Source organism: Triturus cristatus, chromosome 6, assembly GCF_964204655.1.
Source record: "Triturus cristatus chromosome 6, aTriCri1.1, whole genome shotgun sequence".
In the NCBI taxonomy this organism is placed as follows: Eukaryota; Metazoa; Chordata; class Amphibia; order Caudata; family Salamandridae; genus Triturus; species Triturus cristatus.
The window spans coordinates 619902757-619928491 of NC_140589.1; the positions used below are offsets into that span (position 1 = coordinate 619902757).

The 25735-nt window shown below is 45.8% G+C and overlaps 1 protein-coding gene across 4 annotated transcripts in view; it reads left to right on the top strand.

Moving 5' to 3' along the window:
• USP45 (ubiquitin specific peptidase 45) overlaps nt 1–25735 on the top strand; it is a 1582349-nt gene that overhangs the window by 15788 nt on the left and 1540826 nt on the right. For 3 of the 4 annotated variants that reach the window (XM_085611114.1, XM_085611117.1, XM_085611116.1), the window contains exons 2-3: nt 5575–5694; nt 19704–19873. In XM_085611114.1, the coding sequence (XP_085467240.1) occupies nt 5589–5694; nt 19704–19873 (276 nt within the window). In that variant the 5' untranslated portion in view covers nt 5575–5588. The remainder of the gene's footprint in view (nt 1–5574; nt 5695–19703; nt 19874–25735) is intronic. The other variant, XM_085611115.1, reaches the window with a different exon arrangement.

Sequence of the window (25735 nt, forward strand, 5' to 3'; positions counted from 1 at the left end):
ACGCCCTCAGAGTATTTTGAATGGGCTGTATCCGGTGTTTGTTGGCGTGATGCGATCAGCTCATAGCATCCGTTGGAGCTCCTTCTCCCAGTTTTGTCCTGCACTTGTCGCTGCTTACACCCACCCCATAATTACTCTATTGAATCTCTGCTAGTCCCTTTCCAGCAGGGTGGTACACTGGAGTGTGTTTGACTTCTATTCCGTTGTGGTCCATGAACGCGTTCCATTTTGCTGAAGTGAATTGTGGTCCGTTGTCACAGGTAACCACTTCGGGGATTCCTTCCCTCAAGAACGTGGAGGTGAGAAACGCCAGCACCGCCTCAGTGTCCGCCACTTCACAGACGTCCACTTCCGGCCACTTAGAGTACCTATCTACCAGTACTATGGCTTATTTGGGCACGCCCTCTATATCTAGGATGGGGCCCAAGATGTCCACCGAAATCATTTCCCACGGACTGGAAGGGCAGGTGAATTTTCCTAGTGGCGGGCGTAGCAGTACTTGGGTTTTGTCTGCACGGTTGCATTGTTCGCACATCCTGACGTGTTTTTCCAGTTGACTGTCCATGGCTGGCCACCAATACGCCTGCTTTGCTCTTGCCTTGGTTTTCATGATCCCAAGGTGCCCCTCATGCAGGCTAGTTAGAAGATGATTTACCATAGGCTGTGGAGGGACCACCTTGTCTCCTCTTAGCAGGAACACAGGATTGTCTCCGATAGATAACTCTTCCCGGACTTCCCAGAAATTCCTCAGATTGCTATTTAGGTGCTTCTTGTCTGGCCATCCTTGCGTTACGTAACTCTTCACTGCTCCCAAAGTGTCGTCCTTAGTGTACGCTTCCTCCCACTCTTGTGCACTTATCACTCCTTCATAGTCTTGTGTGATCGCTACCATGTAGCCTTCCCATTCTGAGGACTCCTGATCTGCCGCTGGCTCCATTGCAGCAGCTCTACTCAAGAAATCCGCTACTTTGTTTTTGGTGCCGGGAATGTACTCCACCTCGTACACGAAATCGAGAAGTCTCAGGGTCATCTTCGCTATCCGGGGTTTCGCGTGTGCGTGTCCACACAATGTTAGGACTCTCACCAGTGGTTTGTGATCTGTGCGGAGTAGGAATTTCGAACCCACAAAACTGTCTAAACCGCTCCATGGCCCAGACTGTTGCCAACATCTCTTTTTCTATCACACTGAACTTCTCCTCATTGGGTGTTAGAGACCGCAAGGCAAAGCTGACCGTGGTGACTTCTCCTTCCTGGGATCTCTGCATTAGCACCGCGCCCAGGCCCTTGTCGCTGGCATCAGTGGTTAGAATACACAGGGCTGCTTGGTCGAACCCCTTGAGAGGGATGGCGGCACAGATGTCTTGCTTTAACCAATCAAATTCCTTTTGTTCTTCGTGTGTCCATTGGAAGGTGTTCTTCTCTTTCAGGAGTTGTCTCAAGTGGTGTGTTTTAGATGCAAAGTTAGGGACAAATTTGCCATAAAACTCCGCCATGCCTAAGAAGGAGCAGCCATCTTCCTTCCTATTGGGCGTAGGTGCTTCTTTGATGGCTGCTACATTGGCTCGTTTAGGTTCTATCCCCTTTCCGCTGATCTCGTGGCCTAAGTATGTCACTGATCCCACGCCGAACTTGCATTTTTCCCATTCTGCGGTGAGCCCATTTTGTGCGAGTATGGTCAGAACAGCGTGTAGTTTTGCATCATGGTCTTCCTTTGATTTCCCCATGACGAGGATGTTGTCCTGAAAGTACTACACCCCTTCCACCTTCTGGAACAATCTGTGCATGAGCTTTTGGAATACCGCCGCAGCCGACGCTAGCCCAAACGGCATTCTGAGGAACTTGTAGCATCCAAAAGGTGTGACGAATGAGGCCAGGTGGTTGCATGATGGGTGCAAAGCGATTTGGTGGTACGCGGAGGTGAGATCCACCGTCGAGAACCACTTGACTCCTTTTGTTTTCGTCAGCATCTCGTTTATCCGGGGCAGTGGGAACTTGTCCACCACAATGTTCTTGTTGAGCTCCCTCAAATCCACACATAGGCGCACCTTCCCATTGAGTTTCTGTGCGACCACTAATGGCGCGAGCCACTCTGCACTTTCAATAGCTTCTATGACGCCGTTTCTTTCCAGGCGTTGTAGTTCTTCCTGGACTGTTTCCCTGCTCCGGAAGGGAATGTTGCGAACCTTGTGGCTTACCGGTTTCGCCCCGGCCTTAAGGCATATCTTGTGCGTGAATTTTGTCATCCGCCCTATCGTCCCTTTAAAGACTTCTGGGTATTCCTTCTTCCACACGTTTTCTTCGTATGCTTGGGCTGCTTCCGTCATCAATACTTGGGTGATCCCGCTGGGATTGAGCTGTATTCCTAGAGCTCCTTGATCCATCCACCCTAGAACGGAGGGACCTTTCTCTGCAACGTACAGCTTCCCTTCTGCTGTTCGTCCTTTGAACTCGAACGTCAATAGTCGATACCCCACCATGGGTATAGGTTCTCCCGTGAACGTGACCGGGTGTATGTCTGGGGGGTCCAAATCTGCTCCCACACTGGGTTCAAAGTCTCTTTCCCATATGGTTCGTTGACGAATGGAGTACGGGGAGCCGGAATCCGTCACCATGTGTACTTGTACTCCTCCTATCGACATCTGTAAAGCCGGTTTTTTGGACCTTGTGCAGTTTACTCCAAGAACCTGGTCGTCTATGCATAAGACTTCGTCCTCTTCGGTACCTCCTTCGTGAGCTTCCTCGTCTCCGTCCAATTCTTGGGTGACGTACTTCACTTCCATTTTACTGAGCTTTTGCCGGCACACTTTTTCATAGTGTCCCATTATTCCGCAGAAGGAGCACTTGGCCCTGAACGCTGGGCATATTTTGTCGTTGCTTGTGTGTGTCTGGCTGCCACATCTGTAGCATGCGTGTCTGCTATCTCCTTGTGGTCTCTGGGTTCTCGTGGACTTCTGAGGGTATTTCTTCTGGTACCTTGCGTTTGGCGGTGTGTGTTGCTGTGTTGCCTCAGGCCTGATTTTGTCTGATACCTTGCATACCGGGGTTCTGTTAACGCTCTCCCTTTTTGCCGCTTTTGCGCACCTCTTTGACAGTTCTGCTTTCTTCACCAGTGCCACTACTTCCTTCAGGGGTGCGTCTTCATTGACCCAATACTTCTCTTGGATCGCAGTATTGGCGGTATACATTATGATCTGATCTCTAATGAGTTTGTCGTGCAAGGTACCGAATTTTCACGTCACAGCTAACTTCTGTAGTGCTGCTGCATACTCGTCTATCGATTCTCCGCTGCTTTGTTTCCTTTGGAAGAAATTGCATCTGTCAATGGCTATGCACACTATTGGTCGATAGTGGGAGTCTAGGTCTTCCAGTGCGTGTTGGAACTCATTTGTTTCGTCAGGGGCTCTGGTCTTCTTCACCAGATTGTCATACACTCTGATGCCTTCCGGGCCTAGATTGTGTAGGAGTATTTTCTTCCTCCTTGAACTAGAGAACGCCCCTTCCCCTTCTTCCTCCAAGGCTGCTAAGTAGTTCAGGAAATACCGCTTCCAGTCTTCCAATGGCATGGCCGGCTCACCTCTCTTGGGCAAGAAGGGGACTAGGTTGGCGAGCGAAGACGACTGCGCGCACATTCTGCCCCCGTTGCGCTGGGCAAGGACTTGTTGTGGGTCAACTACTGGCCGGCTCCCTGGGGCTTGTCTCTCTCTGGCCTCGCTGGGTTGCGTGGGCGCAGGGTCTCCTCGCCCCACTCGGGATGGGCCTGGGGCCTCCAGCGCTGTGCCCCCCCTTATTGCGCGTTGACGGACCGTGTGTCTCCCCTTGCATGTGCAGGTACATGCTCTAGTGATCTGCGGCGCTCAACCGTGCGTCCGGTTACTCACTGTGCGAGAATACTGCTGATTAAGGCCATGGGTTCTTCTGATTGTTGCGGTTGCGGCGTGTCTGCTCCCTGCCCATGCCTACTCGACCCCCCCAGGGGATGCCTCGGGACCGTTTCACTCAGGCTCTGGCTGTTGGTTGCTGCCACCTGGCCTCCGTTCCTCCCTGGGCTGCAGTGGCACTTGCCCCCCTTCAGGGATGATATGCCACCCGCTGGGCAACAGCTGCGCCGGTGTATCACACACGTGGGCTCCTCCGTCTGTCTCCTTGCACTAGGGGCGGTGCGCTCCTCTGCCGCGCTCGGGCTGTGATCAGCACGGAGAGTGCCGATCGTGTGCTGATCGGTGGGCGGTAGTCGCGCCCTCCCTGCCTCGTCGCCACTTTATGTAGAGAAGTACCTATGGAATAAGTGCACTCCGACACCGATAAGTGGGTTTATGTTTTATTACTCCTGAGCGCCGGGATGCCTCCGCCAACTCGCTTCAATCGCGGCAACATAAAATGGCCACCGGAAGCCCTGGCATGCATCGGGCGCTCATAAACAACTAGAGCGCGTCACTACATTCACAGCCTTCAATTATAGAAAAAAAATAATCACAAGCACACGCTGACTTTTTACAGTAAAGGCTGAAGAACACACAAACAGACAACAGCAAACACGGGCAGGAAACAAAGAAAAAATAGTCATATAAAATGAACTCATAAACACCGAGGCGTAAAGACACCAATACTTAGGTGGTGCTTCGTGGGAGGAAATAAAGCACAAAATGGAGGGACAAAGAGAAAAGATTCATCTCTAGCAAGCAAGCATTTCTAAAGGACAAATAAAAAGGCGATGGGCCGACTGTAAGCCCACAGATGAATACAGCGTGTCTCGAAGAGACAGAGCAAGCCCTGCCTAGGCTCGACCTAAAAAGGGGAGCAGTATGTATGTTTGAGAGCATATAGCAATAAATATAGTGAAATGAACATTCTAGACCACGCACTGAAGTTTTCTTTTGTCTTGCAGTTTCTCCTTTGCCTTGTTTTCTTTCATTTCTTTTCTTCACCTTTACCTTGTGTGTTCACTTGCAGTATTTTCCTTAATTTTCTTCTGTATCAGATGATGAAAATAAGGTTCTGCAAAAGAGACAATGTATGCTGTAGGCTGTGTTATAATGTTTAGCTTTGGTGATAATTATGGCATAACTTGGACTGCTTGTGTGAGGAAATACTGCAACATACATACCTTCTGTTATTTTGGTTTACACTTGATGTTTATAATCTGTACATTTAGGTAGAATGTGCGTTTTTAAGAAATGTGACTTAAATAAAAACGTAGAAATATTTTTGCCTGGTTCAGGCAGTTATCTAAAAAATACATAAGGATGAGGCAGCATTTTTAAGTGATAGGCTACCATCCTTCTGGAAAAACTGCATGATAAAGGTTACTTTTCAGCACCTTCTGAAGCTAATTTGTTTATTCTTTTGTCTTAGGTCTGATATAATTTTCCGCTGTTCTCAGGTAGCATTTTCCCTGGCAAATTTGGCTAGTTAAATGAAGGCTGATTCTGCAATAGTTTTTCTGCAGTTTAGCAGCCAATGATCCACATTTATGATTAAAAGGATTGATAATACCTAATATAATCAGTCAACCTCAGTAAAGGTTTTGATTGTTCATTAGCTTCATGTTTCACATGTGTTTTTTTTTATGTTTAGACAGCTCGTGAGCAATGCGTGTCAAAGACCCATCATCCTCATGTAGTGTCCCTGACAAAGGAAAACGGAGCAAAAAACCCAGCAGACCTCCTGATGAAGACTCATCAGATGATATTGCAGGTACACGAGTACTATGTGTCTTATCTGCCATTCTTTTTTTTAAAAACACTTTATTTATGGGTTTTTTCCCCACACAGGTACAGCACATCTCACATCGATAAGGTCAACATCACCCTTATTACAAAACTATGCAATGCAATCGTCAACATCCATTCTCCCATCAGGCAGCAGTTCCTCATATCCATCATATGCCCCCCCCCCCCAACCCAGACACCACTTTAGTTAAGTAGCTGTTTGAGAATCAGTGTTATGTGGTGGCTCCCAGGTCCATAGAATGCTGATGTGGAGACCGACTTCGTGAATCAATTGAATCTGTAGCTTGTAGGTCCTCACCCGATCTCTTGACATGTATGCTTGAAACGCTCACTATACTTTGTCAAATTTCTCTTGCGTGTCATGAATAATAACCAAAAGTTTCTCCATTGTGTAAATCAACCAAACCTTGCTTCACTAGAGATGTAATGGTTGTGTTTGTTTTTTCCATACGTGTGCTATGGACTTTTAGCCGCGAACAGGAGCTGTAATATTAATTTGGCCAAAGGAGTAGTTGGCGAGAACGGGAGTATAGAGAAGTAGCCTGGGTTACCTAAAAGTATGAAGTATAGGTAATCACAGGTTGGGAATTCCTCCAAATTGGAGAGTTGCCTTCACACACCCATCTGGGTGTCATTGGGCGTTTTGCTCCTCGTGGGGGTGGTGCTGCAGTCCCCCACAGGCCCCGCAAGAAGGCTTTTTGTCAGAGATCTTTTTAGAGGAACGCCGCAGTGGTAAGTGCAGGTGTGTGGGTATTGGCGCAAGTGGATTATAAATCCTGTGCTGGTACCCTCAAAGGTATTTATTCTTGGGTCCGTACGGTATATTTAAAAATAGGCAAAGGAGGGAACTAGTGACCCTGCTGTCAATGAGGAGGGTATGTCTGTTCTTGCAAATTGAAGTGAATAGTATTGCTGGATAGGTGATCAAGTCTAGTCAAATCAACAAGTTTCACACCTGTTTGGTCCCTAATGGATCCTTTGGTGTTTCTTCAGGACCAAGAAAGTGTTTGGAAACTAAAATGTAGAAAAGTGTGACACATGGGTTCAAGACAACAACACTCGATACACCCTTTGATATTACCCTGATTCAGGTCTGTGGTCTGGGGGGCTCTGCACCCAATCGGTATGGACCACCTTAACATATAAATCAAACCTAGAGGAAATACAAAGATTTTCTAGGACACAGAATTGTATACAGTTTATACTAATAACACTATGAAAGTAGAATCATGTCACAGGTTAAGAGGTAAGAAACACATCCGGAAATACACATTCCATGCATGATTGTGGTATATGTAGTGAAACATCTTTTATCAACATATATCTTGGAGGTGTGTCTCTGTGGTAACTGCGCAGACCCCGGCAGGAAAGAGGGTGCGTTAACATGGGCACATTGTGAAAGGTAAATAGCTGCATATTAAACTTACCCCAAATATTATCCAGGGAGGCTTCAATGGGGGTAGGAGCGGCTCATGAGGTAGCCTATGGTAGAGTAATGGAGGAGGGGGAACGGGGGAACGGGGGAGAAAAATGGAGGAAGTAAACATAGCGTGTGTGAATTAGCTTTTAGCCTCTGGTGCCCCTGTAAACGGAGCGGCATGCAATTTCGCACTTCTGCGTTAAGTAAAGAGAAGCGTACTTACATTGACCTCCTCAAAACGTAACGCTACGTGATTACTGAGTGTGGTGGGGGGAACGAACGAATACTGCTTTTTATGCTCTGTGTTTTTTAATGAAATTGCTTTTTTTGCACATCTCGCTATTTGCACTGACTGCACTGACTTCCCTGAAGTTTTAAAAACGTGACCTGGATTTTATTTTACTTTTAAAACTGTCATGTGTAATGTATAATTTGGTGCTCTAGCTGATCAGTGTTCTTGTGCCTCTTGGGCTGCTGACACGGCACTTCCCGCTTAGCGGACCTCACGGAAGCACGCTCTAAAGCTGCTCCATTAGTCGCGAGGTCGGCGGTCTAGTTGTTTTCCGCCCGACCCCATTTAGGCAGCACGCTGGCGTGGCCGTGAAGTAACGCTACGTGATTACTGAGTGTGGTGGGGGGAACGAACGAATACTGCTTTTTATGCTCTGTGTTTTTTAATGAAATTGCTTTTTTTGCACATCTCGCTATTTGCACTGACTGCACTGACTTCCCTGAAGTTTTAAAAACGTGACCTGGATTTTATTTTACTTTTAAAACTGTCATGTGTAATGTATAATTTGGTGCTCTAGCTGATCAGTGTTCTTGTGCCTCTTGGGCTGCTGACACGGCACTTCCCGCTTAGCGGACCTCACGGAAGCACGCTCTAAAGCTGCTCCATTAGTCGCGAGGTCGGCGGTCTAGTTGTTTTCCGCCCGACCCCATTTAGGCAGCACGCTGGCGTGGCCGTGAAGTAACGCTACGTGATTACTGAGTGTGGTGGGGGGAACGAACGAATACTGCTTTTTATGCTCTGTGTTTTTTAATGAAATTGCTTTTTTTTTCACATCTCGCTATTTGCACTGACTGCACTGACTTCCCTGAAGTTTTAAAAACGTGACCTGGATTTTATTTTACTTTTAAAACTGTCATGTGTAATGTATAATTTGGTGCTCTAGCTGATCAGTGTTCTTGTGCCTCTTGGGCTGCTGACACGGCACTTCCCGCTTAGCGGACCTCACGGAAGCATGCTCTAAAGCTGCTCCATTAGTCGCGAGGTCGGCGGTCTAGTTCTTTTCTGCCCGACCCCATTTAGGCAGCACGCTGGCGTGGCCGCGCAGCGGATGCGCGCACCGGACGCGCCGAAGACGCGCCTAAGGCAAGCCCGTGTGCGCCCGTCCGCGCACCGGTCACGCACAGCGCCAGTCATGCTGCCGAAAATGATGAAAATACCGTCAACAATGAGAGGCTCACCTATTCCAGTGAAGCTCTACAGCGGATAGGCAAGTCGGCAAATGGTAGGTTTAACCCGCACCATGGGGAGGGCACAGCCGGTATTATGGCTGAGATTGCTAGGAAAGAGACTTTATTGGGAGGGCTACTCAATGTTAGATCTCTGCCAAAACATCAGGTGGAGATCCAATTATTGCTAGAATTTCATTATTTAGATGTCCTGTTTATGACGGAAACCTGGACCCAACCAGACCTAGAGGTAGAATTAGGACTAGCATGCCCTCCGGGCTACAAAATATTACATAAGCCCCGTAACAATGGAAGAGGAGGTGGAGTGAGGATTATCTTCAGAGAAGCACTGGATTTTATTCAGCTAGAGATTGATGAAGTGGAGGGCTTCGAACTTTTTGGCTTCTCCCTCAAAGATCCTAAGGGCTGCGTTCTGGCTGGTATTGTTTGTTATAGACCACCAGGAGTGGTAAGGTCCTTGCATCTGCAGAGTTTAGTTGATGTAATTTGCAATATGGCCGTCACCCATTCCAATTTGGTTATACTGGGTGATTTTAATTTATGGTGTAATGGAGTGTTAGACTCCAGCCTTCACAATCTACTGCAAGCCTGCGAGAACCTGGATTTATACCAGGGAATCAGCAAGGAGACTCATATAGGAGGAAATACTCTTGATTTAATCTTCTCCAAGGAACAGGCCTTGGAAGTGGCAGAAATTCTTCCAGTCGACTGGTCCGATCATTTTCTGATCAAATTTCGGCTACTTGATCTTCAAAGAGCACAGTTTGCTGTTGGCTAGGCTGCTCAAATGTAGAAACTGGAAGGAACTACTCAAGAGAAAGAGTGGCCCTCATCCTGTGTTTTCTTGTTTTGAAACTTTTAAAGAGTGCAGTACCGTGGAAGACAATTATATGACTCTATGTGCCCAAATCCAAAGTCAACTCGACCAAATTGTCCCTGAAAAAATTTGTAGGAAAGCAGGTAGACCTTCGGCCAGCTGGTATAATGACCATCTTAAGTCTATGAAACTGGCCTGTCGACAAGCTGAGAGGAAATGGAGGAAAACCTACTCAGACAAGAACAGGACTGACTGGAAGGTACTACTGGGGAAATATAGGAAGGAAATCAATGTGGTCAAGTCGGAATATTTCGCCAATATCATCTTAAACTCTAAAAACAATTCCCGAACAATCTTTAAAATAGTGAAGGATATGACTGCCCCTGAATGTTTGCAGTCTAAAGTTGTGCCGACCCAAGCCTTATGTCATAGCTTAGCCATTTATTTCTTGGAAAAAATAAGCAATATAATTGACGGGCTGAGGCGTACTGACCTACCCTATTGTAAAGATCCTATGGATAATCACACTGAGGTATTGGAATCGGGCAGGGCCAATGGACCAAAGGTGGGCTTATCACCCACCTTGGATCACTTTGAGCTCTTCTCGGAGGATACTTTTCATAGAATTACAGAGAGTGTATCGTCAGGGTCCCCTTTAGATCCTCTCCCCTACAAAATCTGGTAGGAGCTGGGTCATGAGCTCTTTCCCCTTCTCCGCCAGATCTGTAATAGCTCTCTGACTTCTGGATTAGTGCCAGCTTGTTGGAAAAAAGCAGTGGTCACTCCACTCCTGAAAAAAGCAACCTTAGACCCGACTAGCGTGGCGAATTACAGACCCATTTCTCTCCTTCCTTTTCCGATAAAGATAGTTGAACGTCTGGTCAGCAAAAGTCTATCTGAGTTCCTTGAATCCAACTCTAAGTTGGATGATGTCCAATTTGGTTTTCGACCTGGTCACGGAACCGAGACCGCATTGGTGACCGTATTGGACGATCTTCGGATGCGGGCAGACAGAGGGCAATCAGGCATTCTAATTTTGCTCGATCTGTCTGCCGCTTTCGATACGGTCAACCATGAAATCTTGCTGACCAGACTGGAAGAAATTGGGGTGTCTGGGATTGCCCTTAATTGGTTCCAATCTTATTTATCAGAGAGGTGTCAAGCGGTCTCCCTTCCACCGTATTGGTCTAAGTTTTCTGAAGTCCACCATGGTGTTCCACAGGGGTCGGCAAAAAGCCCTATTCTTTTCAATATTTATATGCAACCCCTGGTTCGACTTATAAAAACACATGGTGTGAGACTTGTAAACTATGCCGACGACACTCAAATCTTTTTCTCTCTCGAGGGGAATCACTCTATTACATTGACAGCCTTTCATGATTGTATGCGAGATACTGCCCAATGGCTAAGAGCAAACTCTCTTCAGTTCAATTCAGGGAAAACAGGTTTTTCACTGTACCACCGGGAGGATCCCCCCTCTTTTCCTGAAAACCTCTGGTAATGTCTATATGTGCCTACTTTGGTACCGGCTAAAGCTGTACGTAACCTGGGAGTTATGCTTGATGCCACTTTAACTCTGGAAATGCACGTCAATAAGGTGGTAGGGACTTGTTTTTCTCTGATTAGAGCTCTGAAGAAAATGTTTCCACTACTACCTGAGACGGCGAGAGCACTGGTCACTGGCGGTATTATCCTCAGTAGACTAGATTACTGTAATGCTCTACTGCTGGATGCCCCTAAATTTTTGACTGAACGTCTCCAGAGAGTTCAGACCATGGCGGCCAAATTGGCACTGACGAAACCACGTCGGTCATCTGGTTCGTTGGCTCTTGCTGAGCTTCACTGGTTACCACTAATGCAGAGGATCCAATTTAAATCCCTTTGCCTGGTTTTCAAGGCCCTGCATGGACAAGGTCCTATACCCCTTCAAGACATTTTTACGTGGTATGTACCTACCAGGTGTCTTCGTTCTGCCAGTGCCTACCTGGTAAAAGTTCCAAAGGTTCGGAAAGTTAAGTCAGGAGGCAGAGCCTTCAGCTTTGCTGCAGCTAAGCTCTGGAATGGCCTCCCCCTGGAACTCAGACAGTCACACGACCTCCTGCAGTTCAGGAAGAAACTTAAGACATGGCTGTTCCCTAGAGTCTAATCTTCCTGGCACTATTTGCTCTTCCCCGCTCCTACCTAGCCACATATTTTTGTATCATGTACTGTAGCGCCAAGATACCCGTTGGGTGATTGTTGCGCTTTATAAATACTCTATACAATACAAGTATTGGTACATGCCCTCAGTCGCCTCCTCACCGGTAGTCTGACGGTTGTTGTGGGCCGGTTTAAATACAGGAGCTAATTGATGGTGATGGGCCCTGGGAAGGACTACATCCGCCCCGGATGTGGAAGTGAGGGTAACGAGCTAGAGCGGTCCTCAGAGGCTGTCAAGTCAAGATGACGCGGCCGTCTTGGAGAGGGCCGCCACGCGCCGCCGTGGTTTTTAATGGCACTGATAGTCTTTTAAAACAGGCGGTCCTAAATTTACACACACCAATACGGTAAAGATTGGGATATAGAGATTCCGATTAGAGGTCTGTAGATGATTAAATCCCTGTTCTTATTTAACAAAGCAGGATGGGGCTGTGTGGAATCATGGTTGTGTTTATTCGCTGTAATCATTGGGTGCGTTACCTGACAGGGTAATGACAGGTTCAGTATGGCACATTACCTGTTATGAGGGAGACGTAATGGCCATGAGTGACCATTAGTGACAGGGTGATGATAGGTCCAGTGTGGCAAATTGCCTGATATGAGGGAGACCTAATGGCCATGAGTGACTGTTAGTGACACAAGCTGGCAGTGGATTGGGCCTGCCAGCATCTTATGGTTTTTAGTAGCGGACCTGCTACTTGTCTTTGACACCAGAACACAGTTAACAAACAGGGGAACTGGGTAGAAATTACAATTAAAATTAGTACTCCTAAGTAAGGGGCTGGATTGTCGTAGTATGGGGCAAGTGTTGTCAGTGGGGGCAATAAAACCCTATAGGTGTGGCATATCCCTTGTTTGTCAGGTCCATGGGCGCTGATGTAGAAAGATGAATCAGATAATGAATTCAGTCCAGGGTATTTCGTCATTCAATCCCTGTGTGTTTGATTTGAGGCGAAACACCCAACGTTGTTCCTGAGTGAACAGAATTCTTGCTGGCCAATTGGGGTTGGAGTCAATAATGGTCCAGCATAGACTGTCTGGTGTGTGATATGCCTCAAGGTAATGTGAGCACATTTTGGTATTAGTTTTCTTGCAACACATCGTGCTGCGGTGCTCGCTAATCCATATTGTGACCGGTCTGGTCGTCATCCCCACATAACGAAGTTGGCATGGGCATGTAATTAACTAGACACAATTTTTAGTATTACGATTGGTGTGCCGTTTTTGTTTCCATGGTCTCTTTAGGCCCAGGTCTATGCTTTTAGTTGTGGTGGTTAGGGGGTATACTGAGCAGGATCCACTGGGAAAATGAGCCTCGACTGGTGGGAGGGCCCATAGGGTGAGTTGCCTAGTTCGTTGTATTGGGGGGCGGGTGTGTACGAGAAAAGCTTTCAAATTTTGTTTGGGTTTGTATGCAAAGAGGGGCAGCAGTCCTGGTATAAAATTCCCTGTATTGAGGATCGTCCAGTGTTTTTTGATGACCGTATGTAACTTGTTGGAGGTGGAGGTGGAGGTGAAGGTCGTTATCCATGTCAGTGTATCAGTAGGGGCTCTTTCTCTGCTCTCTAACAGGCTGTCCCTGTGATTGTTTTTTACCCTTTTGTAGGCCTGGTGATCACCTTGTGTGGCTAATAGCGGTCCAATAAATTGGATCTCGGGGCAGATGCCTGCTTTTCATATTCATTAGTAGTGTTACAGTTCCTGCGTAAACGGAGAACCTGATCTACTGGTAAATTGCCCCTATGGGATTTTGGATGGTGGCTCTCGTAGAGTAGCAAACTGTTTCTATCAGTTGGTTTTTTGTAGTTTGTTGTGAACAATTGACCCTCTTGAAGGGAAATTGACAAATCAATAAATGGTATGGAGCTCTCTAACCTGGTGTTGGTGAACTTCAAGTAATGGTCCAATGTATTGACCAAGTCGCAGAATGACCCACATGTTTCTGAGTCACCACTCCAAAATAATAGAATATCATCAAAATAACAATGCCATAACAGTATGTTTTTACGAAAGGGGTTGGTCTCATGCTCAATGTAGTTGTTTTCAAAAGCAGAAATGTAGAGACACGCCATGCTTGGGGCAAAGGTGCTGCCCATACACGTACCTTGAATTTGGTGGTAAAGTTGTCCTTGGAATTCAAAGAAGTTTTCTTTTAGGGCGTGAGAGGCACATTCAACAATAAATGTGATGGGGGTCTTTGATGGCCAGGGGTCCTCAAAATGAAGGATGTTCTCCAAATCTTCTAGTGTGGCTTCCTGAGGAATGTTGGTGTACAACGCTTCGACGTCCAATGTCACCACAAGGTCTATCCTTTCGGTGTAGGGAAAGCTTGTATAAGGTTGAGGACATCTGTTGTATCTTTTAAGTATGTTGGAGACTTCCTTACGATCGGCCTCAAGAAGAAATTACAAAATGTACTAAGTGGCTCCAGGAGCGAATCAATGCCTGACACAATGGGGCGTCCTGGTGGGGGGTAGATGCCCTTATGAATTTTGGGAAAGGTGTAGAAGTATGGTGTCCGGGGTTGTTCGTTGTCCAGGAAATGAGCTTCTTGTTTGCTAATCCATCTCTCCGTCTCAGTGTTAGTCGCCACCGATAAGATGGTGGCTCTGAGTGAAGTGTGCCACTGTTGGCAATACCTCGCCGTAGAATTGTTCCTTGCCCACATTGGTCCCATAGAAGGCATGCGTAGGGACCCTACATGCAATCTTAGCCCCATAAATCTACTCTCCTTATCCTGGTGTTTCGTCTTTTCTTAGTTCAGGCCTCTACAAAATTGTATAGCCACCCCTCTCGTCTTTGTCTTGTAGATAGCGTGAATTGGGATCAGAACCAGCATGATCTAAGTCGTTGTGTATCTTTTTGTAGTAGGTGAGTTTTTTTGTAACATCACTGTATCAATTTCTTTTCCCTTCAGCCAGTGAAGCAGAGCTATCCTTTTAACTAGGGAATTGAGGCCCTTGTTATTTAAGGCTTTCTAGTAAAGTGCAGTGTGGGGGTAATGCGCTCGCTGGTGGGGATGGCAATTGGATGAGGGCCCCAGGCCCGCGGCTCATTTTGTGATGCCCCAGGTAGGAGAATGAGTCGTGAGTCCCATGCGGTAGTGAAGCAATTGAAAACGTTTACAGACAAAAACTTAAAAATAACTGACCTTAATTATCTTGTGGGTCAGATCTAAGATTCAAGTTGAAATCACAAATTGGAAACCAATAAGGAAAGGAAAATCAAACAGTAATTAATGTGTAGCCGGAATGGTTGTTGTGAGAGCAAGCTCCAGGAACAGACAGTGAGACCCTGCCGATGTTGCCAGTGGTTTATCTGTGTCCCTTAGGGAGAAGGAGCTGGCCACCAACAAGACCAGAGCCGAACCCCTACTGCTGCTCCAGCTTCACACTATGGATTCTAGCTTCCAAACAAACTGATGCAACTCTGGAGCCACTAGGACACTAAACCTCTGGACAGGATACCATATTTCAATTACCGTCCTTCAAAAGCGAGGGCGATTGTTCGTGTCTTTCCTTTTGGCATCGCAGTCTCCTCCTCTTTTCAGAATGAGATCAATTAGTCTAAGGAGTTCGCCGTGCTCCCTGTGAGAGAGCCGTGGGTTGCGAGTCGGGTAAAGAGTGCTGATCCAAGTCCTTAGCAAGGCCAACGATTACCTTGCTTCATGGTTCACTCTTGCCATGTGTGAGGTCCCTTTATATGTAAAGCTTAATAAGAAAGGATGCCCCCAGTGATATGGTATACTCTCCTTTTTGAGGTGGGTTATAACCACTTTAAGCTTCCACCTTTGCAGCAGCGTTTGTGAGGAAAGATCCTGAAAAAGCGAGAGGGGCAGCCTTCATTATGGCCTCCTTATCTTTGTAGAAATGCTCTTGGGTGAGGACATCAGGTTTCAGTATCTGTTGCTGCTGATATGTTGAGAAGACCCTATGTGTGCGGTCAAGATGGAGACTGTCTGGGACTGTGCTCTGTAACAAATGTTTGAACAAGTCCAAAACAACACCTTCAAGTCCCTGTTGAAGATCGCTGCCGAGACCCCTCGTATGCGACTATTTTTTGCCGTGAATGATTTTCCAAATCATCCACCCTGTCCAACAGTTTTTTTTATTGGACTCCATCAGGGACACTGTTTGCAACATCGTGTCCTGCTCCTGGGTTGTGGTAGCTATGTCCATTTCCATTTGATCCAGCCGAGTCTCGATCTTTTGTGTGCATGAAGCAAAATCTGCTACAGCATTGCCAATGTCCTGTTTTCAGGACGAGAACTCCCTGTGAAACTCCTGTACCAGGGTATGGATATCTGCTTTTGTGGCTGGTTCATACATCAATGGGTCATCCTCTCGTTGAGAGTCCACCGGCGGGTGGTCTGAGCCCTCTCCCTCTGTCCCTTCGGTGTCCTTGACCCACGTCTCTAATGTTGGTAAACTCCGACGTTTTCCCCTTGACTTGAGACATATGGCTCTGTGAGTGCTGGCTCCTCAGGACCCACCACCTGCGCCAAAGCTTGCCTCTGCTCAGGGACCAACAGGCTGGCTCCAGGGGCACCCACCAGCACCCTACCCCCTCACAGTGCCACAAGTAGGTGCAGCTGCTAAAAGAATGGACAGAATGCAGAACAGTGTCATAAATTCACCCCAGTACAGAGACTTGGGCCTAAATCCATCGGTTTTTTTCTCACCATGCCATTCCAGTTTGGACCCAGCCATATGCAAATCAGTCTTGACCCTGTGCCCAATGGGAACAGTCCAGCCTGAACTGCCAGGCCAGGTCCTCTCTGTACTGGAAACAAGCATCCTAGGACCGGTTTCGAGGTTTCACCCCTTATCAGCCAGGATAGCTTGATTCCAGTGGCATGGAGAGCACGGGACCCAAGTCTGGGGATACCCGTCCCACTCGGGTTGACAAATGCAGAAAGAACAATTGGTGGACAGAATGCAGAACAATGTCATAGATTCACCCCAGTACAGAGATCTGTGCCTAAATCCATCGATTTTTTTTTTTTTTTTTTTGCTCACCACGCCATTACAGGTTGGACCCAGCCATATGCAAATCAGTCTTGACCCTGTGCCCAATGGGAACAGTCCAGCCCGAACTGAAGGCCAGGTCCTCCCAGGTGCAGGGTCACTCCAGCCCACACTCCGAGGCTCCAGGAGAAAAGGGAAAAATGGGGACACGGTAAGGCTGTTCACTCCTTTTGCGCTTTCAGCTTTGTGGCCAATTATACATTTCTCAAAGTCAGCTGGGTGGGGTTAGGCCCCAGATTCCGATAGAGAGAGGTGAATGTGGGCAAGGCCAGGATCCTCATCCCTCAACTCCTTTGGCCTCGTGGCTGATGTTAGCTTCCCCCCAGATAACATGGAGGGTAATTAAAGCTCCCCAGCAGCACTATACTGGCTCCACCACCACGCCCGCAGCATCCTCTCCTTCTCTCGCCTCTTTCGATGAAGGCAATCCACAGTCCAGAGCTGGTGAGCGCACTGCCAAAAGTCTCCAGGTAGTCCCATGGAAGCCTCTCATGGGGCAGGCAACTGCAAACTCTCATGCCTCTAAGGCCCCTTCCACCGGGCGGGCTGGTCTCTCCGCTCCCCGGGACCACGGCCACACCATTCTCTCTTTGCTGCTGGTGTCCCTGACTTATATCCGTGCCAGAGAGACGGCGCAGCCGGGTCTAAGACACCCTGGCGCTGGAGGAGACCGCTGACTCAAGACAAAGGACTCTTGGGTGGGTCAGCAGATGGTGGCGGCCATTTTGATGATCAGGCTTTGCGGACGCCCACACCCAGTGGCCGCTCCGTGCAGGAACATGAGCCGCCACCGGGAACTCAGCAACCCTGCACTTGTCCGTAGGCTTTACAGAGACGATCGATGCTCTCACCTCCCGGGAGCTGCGTTTCTGCCGGTTTGGCGGGAGCATCTTGTTGGGTTTACGCCCAGGCCACACCCCCCGATCTGACTTTCTAGCTTCCAAGTGTACTTTTTAGGTCTCGGGACCATCCGGTCGGCAGACCGGAAGTCCGGAGATTTAATGACTTGGGAGAAGAGGGGCTTGAACCTGCCCCTCTTCTGCCCTGTTCTCCATTGGCTGGCCTAGTAAATGCTGGCCAGCCATTGGAGAAGAGGTCCCGTCACTCCAGTCATGCCCCGTCCTTTTCGGATCGGGGGGCGTTTTTTTTTGCGAAAAGTCTCAGGGAGGAGACAACAGCAAAACACGCCCCCCAATCCGAAAAGGACGCTGCCTTTCTCCGGTGGTGTGCTTTTGCTGTCCTGTTTGGCACTGACTGGCACCGGTGAATTCAATCAGGACGGGAGGCTCAGAAGACGCTTTTCTGTGTTCTTTATTTTCTGTAGTGTTTCATTTCTGTAACTCCGCTGTGGCAGTAGGTTTCATCAGTCTTTCAAATCATATGGCTGCTTGTTTACGTTTCTCTTCTAAACTCTCTGGTTGAGTGACTGCATCTGGGTCTTTCTTTTCTTCGAGTGTTTGTGCGGCTCGGTTTCCTCGATTCGCCTCTCTCTAGCTTGATGATTCGATTCGGGACTCTGTAAATATTCCACCCTACCGTCTCTCTTTGATTTCTTTTTGGTTGATGGTGTTTCTCCTTTCTCTTTGTGTTCTTTCTGTTGGTTTGTACGCACTATATCCTTTATCGTGTGGCCGAGTCGTTATTTATTCAATTTTTATTTTTGGAGTGGCAATTATAAAAAGAAACAAGCATTTACAATGCAACGGTCTCGGCATTGTTAAAGTTAGAGCTATTGGCATTGCTCATGACAATGCCGTTTCTTTAACCCCTTCAGTGCCCATGACGAGCTGGACTCTTCATGGGCCGCGGTGGCGCTGTGCCCATGACGAGTCCAGCTCGTCATAGACCCCGCCCGCTAATGCAACGGCCGGCACTGGGCGGGGAAAGGGGCGGGCACTGAAGGGGTTAAATGTTTTAAAAACAAAAACATAAACAAAAATAATGTCATGAGCAATGCCAATAGCTCTAACTTTACCAATGCCGAGACCATTGCATTGTAAATGCTTGTTTTTTTCAGCTGCCATTAATGATAGTTTGAGTTCACATTAGTCGGGTGTTGTCATAGATCAGAATGTACAGTTTGCAATGCCTTATTGATAATGTTTGGGAGCTGGATAGCATGATTTCCCTTCCCTGCTTTAGGTCCTAATTATTGCTTCTCCATATTGTGCACTGAATGTGAATCGTGGCTTCCAGGGATCAGATTCTTAAAGTCGGGAAACATCCAAAGTGTGTGAATTATGAAGATTCCTGAATTATTTCTAATTCACAAACTCTACTCTCCCAGGCGTTCGTCAAGGAAAAATCATAATTTACATCGGCAAGTGATAGTGTAATGGTGGAGAAGGGTGCCTGTCCTTGGAGAGAGGGTTTGGGGAGTCCTGTTACTGGAAAACCATTGTGTCTTCATCCACCTAATAGATCACAGTACTGCAAGGGACATGCATGCCTGCCATCAGTATAGTAGATTGTGTCCTATTTATAAAGCTGTCACAACCAAGTTGTATTGCTTGCAGTTTGTACTTCTTTAGTAGATAGTAAAAGGCTTTTGTCTCTGTTGGCATTGCTTGTAGCATGCATGCCAACATTTGGGACGCCTAAAAGGGAGGTTCAGAAAATAAACAGGAGTAATGTATCTCCCATTAACATTGCTCTGACTTTAAGGCAATATTAAGCTGGGGAAAATTATTGCTATATTTGCTGGAAAAATATCTGTAGAATGCTAAACATTTAATATGATTTTTTCATTACTGACTATGGTGTTGTAGTCAGTGCTAAACTAACCAAGAGCCTAATAACGCGTTATTATGATTGTTTTTCTTTCTTCGTATATTACAATCCAAAATTAATGATAAGAAATTAATTGTTATTAAGACTGCTGCATGAAGGTGTCAATGTTTAATGTTTGGAGTCTATTTTGTGTTTATCATATTAGTATGTCCATGTGGTTGTCATTTAGTCTGTCTGATTGCCCCAGTGGTTCTCAGAACACACTGGATAGTAATATATATATTATTATGGTTGTTTTAAAGGGTTAACATGCCAACATGTAGGCCAGGCAGTGGACATAAATCAAGTGAAGAGGTCATTGGGGCAGAATGTTTGGTCCATCTGCTGGGACTGTTTGAAGGAGAGAAGAACAAGTGATGGAGAACCAGTGGTTCCCACTGATGTTTGGTTGTGTCTCAAGTGTGGCCATCAGGTAGGTGAATTTTAACAACTTTACACAGGAAACCCTAATTTTTTTAAATGTTTTTCTTAATTGCTAAACAACATTTCTTTCTTTTTGTCCATTCAGCACTGGGGGCATGGTCTAGTAAAGCTGCTTCTAGACCCTGCCACTTTCAAAGGTTGAAGTTACAACATGCTTAATGCTGATTGTGTACGTGTAATGCACTGGGCAGAAATTCTCAACATTTCATTAGATTTCCAATTGCATCTTAATGGCTACTGTTTAAATTGAATAGCTGGTTGTTTTTTTCCAACCATATCTTCATCTCTGCATCAATAAAGACAAAAGTCCCTTCTCTCCTTTAATGAGAACAAACTTCTGTGTAATATTACTAGTAATTCTTCAGAAGAGCGCCTGTGTTTGCTGTATAAGACAGCAAAGAGAAAGTTTGCCACACATGCTCTCATAGTATCATGATATGCAAAGTTGGTGGTGGGAAATAGGAAATTGGCGCTCTAAGGTCTTGTCACATAAGAGTTAAGGTTGACGCATGAAATATGGTAAGGTGCACTAAGGTAGGGAAAACCACCAGATCCCTGAATGTGTGGTCAAAATGGCCACTAAATAGTAAATGCAAAACCTCTGCACACGTATGATGGTTACAAACATGAATAGTAAATATATAGATCACAATTAGTTTTTCTTGTGCTTTTCAGGGTTATTTATTCAAGTTTCTTCTGTAAGCAGTGTCCATCTGTACTTCACTTTTGCTGATTCTTAGCCAACACGTGTTTTGTCGCTCTTACATGGGATTACCCAGTGATTTCTTCAGGGCTGTGAGCTGTATCACGCAGTTTCATAGTTTCGGTGATCATTCCAACCTGAAAGGGTTCCAGTTAGTAGTTATGTTTTTCAGTCGTTGCTAGAGTTGTCATCCTATATTACGGTTCCCTCCTATTTCCTGCGAGTATAGTTGTGAGTGTCCCAACCAGCTGCACAATCCAGCACGCTTGTGAGTCGTGTATTCTCCACTTGTCCCCAACCGGGGACGTAGCGGTCTAAGTCTGCGCACATGCAGGACGAGTGGAGAATACACAACTCACAAGCGTGCTGGATTGGGGGTAGGGAAGACATTTTCCAGGACCAGATTTGGGGGTCAAGGAGCCCCCTCATACAAAGACTGGCACCAAGTATAAATATTGGACCTCTGGAGCCACTTTTCAGAACACATCTGGTCCTGTGGAGGTTACAGTCGGAGGACTGCCCTGCTGCGGAGGACTGCCTTGATGTCCGAATAGAAAGCCTGGACCTGCTTACTTTCACGCCAGGGAATCACAGAGTGACTTCAAGGCTCATTTGGCTGACCGCCAGTGTGAACTAACGGTGCACAACAAGCTTCAGAGGCCTCCCTGCAACTGCCCATTTGACCTGTTGCAACTGGACCTGCAACCTGAGGCTGCAACCGGACCTGGCTTCTGCTGGAATCCCTGAGCTCCAAGAGACCTTCCCAGTTACTGGACCCTTGACTGTCATCTCCCCAAGAAAACATGAAGATTCTGAAATCTGGGCTCTTTGTGACAGCAAACAGGCCTGTTAGCACCAAGTATCTGCTGCCAGTGACGACCGCCAATGCGAAGACCTGCTCTTCGCACTACAGCGAACGTTGGTGACGAACCGCAACGCGAGAGTTGCACATCGCACTACAGCAGCGACAGCCCGCAGTGACCTCCAACGGGAACTTACAGCGATGACCGTATACGATGTCTGATTGGCTCTTCACACTACAGTGACGACAGCCCGCGAGCCTTGCCTGCTATTCGCGCTACAGCAACAACCATTCGCAATGTTCTACCTGCTCCTTGCTCCCTTTTCCAATGTGAATGGAACTCTTTGCGCTGGACTCAGAAGGAAACTCTTCAGTAAGACTAACTTGGTCCCTCCATTGCGGTCAGCCTGAACTTGTGACTGCCCCCTGGGCTAGTGTAACCAGGAGTTGTAAATACTTCAGTTTTCCTCTAAGTTAAGCCTCACTGTTTTTGTGCCAAGCTTCCAGAGGGATAAGCACAGATTCATTTAGTGACCTTTGTGGTTTACCCTGACAAGGATTGTGGTTGTTTCCTGAGGGGCTTCCACCCCTCTCATCCACTCACCCAGTTTCTTACAGTAGTTTATTATAAGAGTAAGTAATTCTGAAATATTTACTAAATGATTCCTTTGTTTGTACATTACCCTTTATAGTCTATACAGAAACTTACAATGGGGTATTGTGTTACTGTTATCCATTTGCCTGCTGTATATCGGCTTCCACCCACAGAGGTCGACTATCCCAATGACCCAAGACTATAGTTTAATTTAACGCGCAATGGTAGTGACCACCATAGTATGGGATGCTTTCTATTTCTATAAAACAATATTTTTCAAGAGCAGCATACACCTTTAGTTTTAAGTATAAATCACAATATATCATTTTATCTTAAAATAGTTACGGACATTTAATATATGTCATACACAGTCACTGCAAAATGTTGTACTATCTTAAAACCATTTCCATACCATCATAATTTCAAACAGCTTTAAAAAATCTATAATGTGCAATTAGTGAAATGAATTCACGGTTCTCCTATTTAGTGGAATATGTCAAATTTGACGATGGTGTACTTGGTTTCACTTCCTTCTACAAGAAGTCAGGATCAGTCCACATTGCAATGTTGATTTTTGTTTCAATCTCAATGCCTCAGGGTCCTCACAACAGAAGGACGAGAGCACAATCCAAAAGGTCTACCAGATTTTTAATGGAGGAAGTGTATACTAACCAATCAAAGGATAAAAGGAGCCAAAAACAACTGTGAATAAAAGAATCGTCAACACATTATTCACAGTGTAGATTCGTATCTGCTGCTTCAGGGCTGTAAATAAGTACAAAAGGAGACATACTAAGATTATATTACTGTGCTCCTCCTATACATTTTGCACTTGCACCATAACTTATCCTAATAAGCATTTCTTAGTTTCTTTTACATTTCTAAGTACATATCATGTATTCTCAGGCTAATTGCTTTACATTTGATTACTAAATACTGCCTCCAAATTATTAATAAATCAGGTATATAGGGTCTCAAACTCGTGACCTAAACGTAACACCATCCCACACTTTCAGCTTCATTGTGACTCTCCTCGAGCTCAGACTTTTTAGTACAGTTTCCTGTGGTTTATCTAAATGGTTAAACTGGTTGGAGATCGACCTTATTCATTTTTAATATTAATATAAAGGAGATCGACCTTATTCATTTTTAATATTCATATAGTTGACTTTTATTTACATGCAAATGAAGAATAGTAACTTTAAAGTTCATTGAAATTTGATTTGAGCAATCTTGTACTATGACTTAAGCATTGCATCATTCCTGTCAAGAACCAATATACTACAGATTCACACCCTTTTTTTAGAGACTCGATTGATTTGAGGTAAAAGTCCTCTTGGGCTCAACCATCTACTAGAGTTCCCTATGGTTCATCATGCACCCACGTTAATCTACTTTAAGACCACAAACATGATCATAGTCTACTTATCTTAAAAGAGTATATTCTTCCATTTCTGTAAAAGGCACAAATATTGAATTCGAAATAATGTGTGACATGAATATTGTGTCAAAAATATTGTCACTACCAATAATGGAACCGAATATCTAAGGTAAGAATACCATTTTTTTTGCCATATAATATTTTTTTAAGCATATCATATTTGATATTGTTGAATCTAATATACTTGCAATAACTGTGTTTTCTAATTAATTTAATATGTTTGTGTATTCATTTTAGATGTTAATAATGTTTATATAATTGTTATTGTTGGTAATTTTAGACGTGCAATATAACTTAATTACTTATTTATAATGTTTTAGTGAGTTGTTGGGTTTGTAGGGGGAATAGGGTGAGAAGTTAATTAAATTATGATAAATGTTAATGTTTGTTTTTATTGTAAATTAAATATTGAATAGATTAACAATTACGTAAATTATTGTATTTAAGTTTAATTTCTATGTATATTTGAATGTTTATATTCTTGTTAGTAATCTATATTTTAGTAGTGGGTTGTTGGTTTTGTAGGGGAATGGTGTGGGAGTTAAAATATTTTTTAATCAGTTGTTTATGGTAATTGTTTAATTGGTAATTGTGTACTTTTTCATGGAGTATTTTGTATTAATTATTTTATTTGAATTGATTGATTTTTATTGGTGAGTGGTTTAATAATTGTAAAATGTATTTTGATTTATTCCTGGCGAGGAACCTGGGGCCTCAAATGAGTTGTTTGACTGCAGATGTTAGCCCCTGGCGCTCGCCCCCGCACTCACTTATGAGACGGGCGGCCCTTTTTAAGATACTGATGCTACAGCGGCTCCTCTATATATTACAGAATACTCCTTTCCAGATCCTGCCGACCATCTTCAAGCACATATCGCAGGAAGTGCAGACTCTGCTGTGGGCGGGAGGCTCGCCGAGAATCACACTACATAAAGTACACAGAGGAGTCTTCTATGGAGGTATTACGGTCCCGGATGTTAGGTTGTACAATTGGGCCTCCCAGATGCAGGTTATCAATTACTGGGTATATGTAGGGGTGGAAGATCCAGCCTACAGAGTGGATAGGGCAATAATGCCAAAGGGGAATTGTGAACCCCTCCTGTACTTCCGTCGGTCGCGACCGGACTGGCCGGACAACACCAAAGTGGTGGTCCAGTGTTGGTGGGACGCCAACAAACTATTGGGATGGGCCGGAAGGCTGACGGGCAGAACCCCACTGTGGATGGGTGATCCTCTAAAGGAAGTGGCTACGCTGTTGGGTTTCAAAGGCTGGCAATTGATAGGAATTGAATACTTGGGAGATGTGTAGAAGGGGGACTCTCCCCGCACGTTTGAATACCTGCAAAAAGAGTACAATATGCACAATTCGCAGCGATACCCACACCTGAGGCATGCTCTGCGCACACATATCCAGCAAGGAGTTTCCATTCCAGAATTCTCCTTGCTAGAAGACCAGCTACTGCTGAACCCCATTCAGGGGAAACCCACCTCCACGATCTATCGCAAATTGAATAACAACCTCCCGGATCCCCTGGCCACTCTTAGGGGGGCCTGGGTCAACAAACTAGGGGCTTTGGATGTTGAGGATTGGCAGGAGGTGCTCCAGAGCCCTACAGAAGTGGCTATGGGCATCAGATTTCGATTGGTACAGCTCAAGATCCTCCACCGCACATACTATCCTCGCACTCACCTATACTCCTGGGGTTGGGCCCTGTCTGCGCTGTGTGTCAGGGGATGCAGGGAGGAAGGGACCTTCATACACATACTGTGGGAATGTCCTGAGGTGTCCACATTCTGGCGGAGAGTCACGGAAGTCATGTCAGAGGTTGTGGGAGAGCCTGTTCCATTAGAACCAAAATGGCTTTTATTAATGATTCGTGGCGATGCAGACTGGTCCAGATACTTGGGTCTATGGCTGGCCTTGTCAGTGGGGGTGGCAAAGCGCAATATTGCCAGAAGCTGGGGGGCACCTGCACCCCCGCAGGTGGAGGAGTGGAAACAAGATCTCGATTGGTGCCAGAGGGCCGAGGAGACTGTGTATAAAAGTAGGAGGTATGTCAAGAAATGGGAAAAAGTGTGGATGCCGTGGAGAAGGTATAGAGGGCTGGGGGTGGCAGAATAGCGGCATGCCAGGGGGTAACACGCGTGCCTGCTTTGTCCATGAATATAAGGTCACTGATTCTCTGTATATGACAACCGATGTACTCATGACACTGTTTTTGAATGATATGGTCTCGAGCTTTGTTAATAAAAAGATTTTAAAAAAAAAAGTATTTTGATTTATTATTTTTAAGTAATATTTTAATTTTA